The sequence below is a fragment of the Arachis duranensis genome, chromosome 5 (genome assembly GCF_000817695.3).
Source record: "Arachis duranensis cultivar V14167 chromosome 5, aradu.V14167.gnm2.J7QH, whole genome shotgun sequence".
Lineage (NCBI taxonomy): Eukaryota > Viridiplantae > Streptophyta > Magnoliopsida > Fabales > Fabaceae > Arachis > Arachis duranensis.
In genome coordinates this window covers 98,365,434-98,371,953 of record NC_029776.3, presented here as the reverse complement: position 1 = coordinate 98,371,953, position 6,520 = coordinate 98,365,434, and the positions used below count along the sequence as shown (strand labels likewise).

Below are 6,520 nucleotides of genomic sequence, written 5' to 3'. Positions count from 1 at the left end.
ATTCTAAACTTTCACCCCGTTAGCCACTATCTTGTCTCTTGTCAGTCATTGTCCCCGTTAGGTATGCTTTTTTCCTAGCTTCCAGCTTTCTTAGGTATTAATTTTTTTTTGTAATAATAATTGTTGAATAATTGATTATTTGTTGTTAGTTAACCTTGCTGTTGAAGTATTGATTAATTGTTGAATAATTAATTAATAATTAAATAATTGAATAATTTTGACTCTTGTCTGTTGAGATATATTGAGTTGGAGTGAGTTGCTATGATATTGTAATTGGATTGCATTGTTATTGAATTGTTGGTAATTTTAGGTATGGATGAAATTATGAGAGTATGAACCAAGAGACATCTAGAAATAATCATGCAGAGAATAATTTGTCTTCAAATCCTATTGCTTCAAATCTGCAGCAAGTTATGCTAAATTTTGATGATTAATGATAAATTTGGATGTTGGTATTTTATGTTTGGTTGGTTGTATTTGTTATTTGACTTTTAAATTTGTATTTAAACGAGATCATAATATTATAATTTATATAATATTTTTAATTTGGATAATATTTAAAAATTATATTAGACTATAATTATATTTTAATATATTTATTTATATTTTATTATAAAATAATTTTTTAGTTAAATTATAATTAAATTGATTACAACAATAAACTAATAAATTAGAATAGTTTGATGAGGGTTCAATTTTCTAAATTTAAGTAGTATATTTAGAACGGATCTTTGAATAATCATGAATCATCCTTATCTTTTTTCTTGGTATTTGTACCTGGTTGGTGTCTTCAAGATGATCCATCCAATCATGTATCATAAACTGAATCCAAGAAGCTGCAATCACATTCAATTGTTTGCCGGTGTCTTTGTACGTTCTACGCGCCAGAAGTTTTGTTGCTACCACACTTGGATCCGGCTTCAGTAACTACGTCCAAATAACTCATCATTATTGAATGAAACATTTGAAGTTCATTAATTATGAACTTATGATTATCAATACTATAAATAAGTAAAAATGATTTTTTATCCTTTTCTATTTTCAGCTTCCAATACTTCAATTCATTATGTCTTCACTTTTCAATAACTAAAAATATAACTTATTATAACCAAAATATAAAAGGGTAATAAGTATGCTAAAAGTGAATCTGAGTTACTAGTTGAATAGAGTATATTTAAACTTAAATAAAGATTAAAGAACACTGAAAAGATTTTTAAAATAAAGATTCTTATTTACAAAAATAAAATTTTGAAATAATATTTAATAAAAATCTGTTAGTATATAAAATATTGTAAGAATATTTAAAAGAATAATGATTATAAATTATTAGAAATGTGTAAAAAAGAAATAATGAAAGGTAAAAGAAAACTGAAGATTAGCATTTAGCAAAAGCATTCCAAATTTTGTATAAAAAAAATTAAATTGATTATAATATTATGTGTCAAATAATTTCGTCGTCTATTACTTTTGTTATTGCACTTAGAGTGTTTAACCATATAAATTATAAAAGAAAATAATCTTTGAGAGTCTTAAACAAAAGTTTTTCTTTCACTATTCACAATCACATAGGATTAAATGTCAATTTAATGGTGTGGGGCAAATTTATCCAATAATAGAGTTGTGAGAGTGTCTAAGTATGAATAAAAATAATTAAAAGAAAAATATAATTTTTTTTATTTAGTTAATATTAGTCAAATTTTTTATAATTCTAAAAATCCTCTTTTTGATATGATTTAGCGTTAAAATTTTATAATTTAAAATTTAGAATTGATGATTTAAGATTTAAAATTTAAATTTTAAAATAAATAAAATAATTTATGAGGACCTTATTTTTCTGATCAACAGGGAGAACATTTCTGCCAAAGAAAGAGCCTTGGCTTCCAGCAACTTCATTGAAAGGATCATTGTATTCTCCATCAGAAGTTCTGAATTCAAAATCAGAAGGGTTGAACCCAACACCCTTTGGTGTTGTTCCAACGTTGAAGAGGTTGTACTCTTCGTGAAGGTGCCTCCTAATCCCCAGATATATTAACCCCAAAATTACAGGTAATTGGTGCCAAATCCCTAACTTGTCAATGGAGTGTATAATCTGTAATAATTCATACAAAAATACAAATAATTAAACAAAAGCTAATTAGAGAATATAAATATCCATAATACCAGACAAAATAATAAGAGTTTAATTTTGATACACAGACAATATAAAAAATATTTTTTTGGCTGACATTATATAGTGAGATGTTAATATAAAATTATTTTTATACCGATAATATATCAAATAATAATAATAATAATAATGAGAAGAAGGAGGAAGAGGGAGTTAATGTTTTTTTACAATGAAGAGAAAAGAGTCGACGATTGTCATCTTAGCAAATGCTTCGTGAAAGTCTTTATGGATGAATTGGTGTTGGAATCTTGTGGCTAGAACTTTAATTGGAGCCATTACTATAGACCACATGGTTGAACTAGCAAAGTAACACTACTCAGCACTGCTAATCACTTCGATGAACACAATGAATGTGTGTGTGAGTATTATCTTTCAAAAAGCTACCTACGTGACATACGTATTTATAATCGCAATTCGAAAGGGTAATAAGAACTTTTTTTTTTCTTTCTTTCTTTTTGTTTTTGGAGTAATTATTTAACTTAGTTTCTAAAAATTTTAAAATTAGATACTTTAGCTCCTAAAATTTTAAAATACATAAAATAGTCCTTAATATTTATTTTCATTAGACAATATTACTGATGTGAAACGTTCAAATTCACACACATAATCGTTAAGTTTTATGTGTGTCAGTTAGACAAATCAATTCCTAAAATAAAACACAAAATAATTTTAAAAAATTTAAAAATTCTTAAAATAATTTATAAAATTTTTTTAAACTTTAAAATAGTCTTTTTAAATATTTTTAATATCTTTTAAAAGTCAATATCTTATAATATTTTTATTAATTAGAATAATAAAATATTATTAAAAAATATATAATAAATAAAAAATACAAAAAATAATAAATATATACTAAAAGATAATTTATTTTATTTATTGACACAAAAATATCATAAAAAATAATATTATTTAATGATTTATATATGATACTTACATTGAGATGATGTAGAAATAATAATAATAACTAAATCTAAGAGGTTATTAAATTATAAAGGTAATTATTTATATACCTAAACTCCTAATTAAGATATTGACACTAAATAAACTTTAAAAAAATACTTCCAAGTGAAAAAAAAATCTAAGTTTCCTTCGCATCATTTCTAATTATGGTAGCACAAATAACTTTAACTGCAAGTTTATTTTATGCAATATTATAACAAATGAATTCTAATATTTCTAAAAAATATGAACAAAACACTTAAAAATTTTATTTACCAAGATATTTCTTCTTCAAGTATTGCAAAAGTATTAAGAGCTTTATATGGGAATATATGCAATAGGTAGTTTAGATGGAACATTGTTTTAAAATGGTGGTGGAAAGTCAATATTTTTAGCAGAGAGTGGAATGCCAATGCTTCTAACAGATGAAACCTTGGATGAAAATGGTGGGGGCAGTATTTCCAGTATTTTTTACAGAGTCAAGAATGAAAGTGGATTTTTTTGTGACTTTTCATAATTCAAAAGTCAGAAAAAAGTAGCTTCTGCTACTTCTCAAACGGGCTCTTAACATCTGATACAATTTTCAAAACCAAATTACAACTTTTTAAGAAGTTATTTAGGAGCTTATAAAGAAGTTAAAAAAATGACTTCTTTCATAATACTACTACTTTTTATCACATTTCTATAAAATAAGCACTTTTAGAACTAAAAACCCAAACACAAAATAACTTATTTATAAGTTACTTTTCATATAGCCATTTATTGTTTAAGTTATTTTTTTAAAAGTAGCTTAATTAAGTTGTTTGGCACAGGATTCGGTGGTCCAGGAACCTTTGGACCACTTAGTGGTCTAAGTAGAAAACATGTTTTTAGAATTTTTTTATCAATTGCTACGTAGTTCTTGAACTAATTTTAATTACAAATCAATCCCATATAACTAATTTTAATTACAAATCAACTCCATATATTTTATTTAATTATAAAAATAGTTTTTTATTTTATAAATTATTATTTTATCAATTATCTATTATATTTATTAACAATCAAATACAAAAATAACAACCAATTATATCCTCCATTCATCCTAATAATTCCAATTGATTAAAAAATTAACTTTGATCTCGTTACGTTCGTCCATGGCTCGTGTTTCCTTGAAATTCAATCAATTGGTTTTTCAAAACAATCGATTGAATGATAACTCAATCGATTAGTTTACACTATATCACAAAACAATCGATTGAAAGTTGTAAGTTAGAATGGTAAAAAGCTTATTGTTTATACTTTCCAATCGAATGAATGCCTCAAAACAATTGATTGTTGTTGTTACTCAATCGATTGAATTCACGAAAACAACATGGATTTGCCAAATACAATCGATTGGAAAGTGATGACATTGAAGTTTTAGCCAAATTCAATCGATTGGTAATGTAATCCAATCGATTGGAAGGTGATGAAGTTGAATGTTTTGCCAATTTCAATCGATTGGTAATGGTACATAAAATTTATAAAACGTCAATGATATTTTCTTTTAAATTAATTTATAAAATTTTTTAGATTTGTGTCTTATGAAAAGTAAAAAAAAAATTATAGTAGAGTAAAACTTAGCTGAAACCAAATAACATAGTGCACATCTTTGATCAATATTAAAAAAAAAAATTAGCCTAATTATGTACATAAAATCTTAAAAAATACAGTTTTATCTTTTTTAATTAAGTTAGCTTTAAAATACCAATAATACTTTTTCATGTGCTGCTTTTAATCTAAAATCCTAGAAAAAAAAATAGATTTAAAATATTATAATGTTATTATATTGACACAACACTTTATTTTTGTATGATAAATATAAGTACATTTTTATATAAAGTATTTAATTAATATAAAAATGTTCTCCTATTATAAAAAAATATTTAAAAATTCATGTTGTTTTCGTGAATTCAATCGATTGTTTTGATGCATTCATTCGATTGGAAAGTATAAACAATCGATTGGTATAAGCTTTTTACCATTCTATCTTATAACTTTCAATCGATTGTTTTGTGATATAGTGTAAACCAATCGATTGAGTTATCATTCAATCGATTGTTTTGAAAAACCAATCGATTGAATTTCAAGGAAACACGATTTGGAACCCATGGACGAACGTAACGAGATCAAAGTTAATTTTTTAATCAATTGGAATTATTAGGATGAATGGAGGATATAATTGGTTGTTATTTTTGTATTTGATTGTTAATAAATATAATAGATAATTGATAAAATAATAATTTATAAAATAAAAAACTATTTTTATAATTAAATAAAATATATGGAGTTGATTTGTAATTAAAATTAGTTCAAGGACTACGTAGCAATTGATAAAAAAACTCTAAAAATATGTTTTCTACTTAGATCACTAAGTGGTCCAAAGGTTCCTAGAGCACCGAATCCCGTGCCAAGTTGTTTACCCAAACTAGATTTTAATCTATAGATTTGGTTTGGTTCGATTCAGGCTTTTGGGTCAGAATCGAAAATCGAACTAAACCAAATAAAAAACTGCAAAATTTTATTTTTTCGATTTTCGGTTTGTTTGGTTATTATTTTTTCAGTTCGATTGTTCGATTTTGTTTGGATTGAATTAATTTTAAACACTCCTATACATGAGAGTGCAAACAAAATAACTAAAGAAAAATAAAATAGTAAAATAAAAAATAAAAAAAGTGTTTAGAAATTATAATTTTCAATTTTTCTAAATATTCTATTAATATGCACCCCTCTTTCTTTTTTTTAAAAAAAAAGAAATTTTAGCTCACGTTATTTGAAAAGTTTTTTCTTTGATTTGACAGATTGAAAATGTTAATTTAGTGTTTGTTTGGGCGTTGTTATTTTGATAAAAAAATATCTTTTTTTAGTTTTTAGTGTGTTTGACAAATTTCTAGTAGTAAAAGTAAAAATACTAGAAAAATAAGAGAAACATCTTTTTTGAGAAGTTATAATTTACATCTTTTTTAAAAGATATTTTTTCTTTAAAAAAAGATGTTTTTCATGTAATAAATAAACAAAAAAGTACTTTTATATTATTATACCCAAACATAATTGATAAATAAAAAGATCTTTTTGCATAAAATACCCAAACAAAAAATTACTTTTACTTTTCTATAAAATCTTTTAAAAAAAATAACTCAAAAAAAGATATTTTTTTAGAAACTCATCCAAACAAGCTCTTAATTTATTTTTTTTTTAATAAATCGGTCCAATAGATTCAATCTGTTTTGACATTTTTAGTCTTAATTCTTAATTTTTATTTTCCAAATTTTAGTTCAACCAAGCCGAATCCAACCTTTGATCTTAACCGTGGTTTTAAAAGTTGGATCGAATCGACCGATTGAACCGGTCTAAATGTGACAGTGCAAACGGTTTGGTTCTCAAATCTCAATT

General features: G+C 24.4%; 1 protein-coding gene across 2 annotated transcripts in view; it reads right to left on the bottom strand.

Moving 5' to 3' along the window:
• The window catches only part of LOC107490814 (alpha-dioxygenase PIOX), a 25,649-nt gene extending 23,098 nt beyond the window's left edge, over window positions 1–2,551 (bottom strand). For both annotated transcript variants that reach the window (XM_016111627.3, XM_052261265.1), the window contains exons 1-3: window positions 2,336–2,551; window positions 1,826–2,089; window positions 778–927 (exon numbers count right to left, since the gene is read on the bottom strand). In XM_016111627.3, coding sequence (XP_015967113.1) covers window positions 778–927; window positions 1,826–2,089; window positions 2,336–2,458 — 537 coding nt within the window. In that variant the 5' untranslated portion in view covers window positions 2,459–2,551. The remainder of the gene's footprint in view (window positions 1–777; window positions 928–1,825; window positions 2,090–2,335) is intronic.
• Between the last annotated feature and the right edge of the window lie 3,969 nt (window positions 2,552–6,520).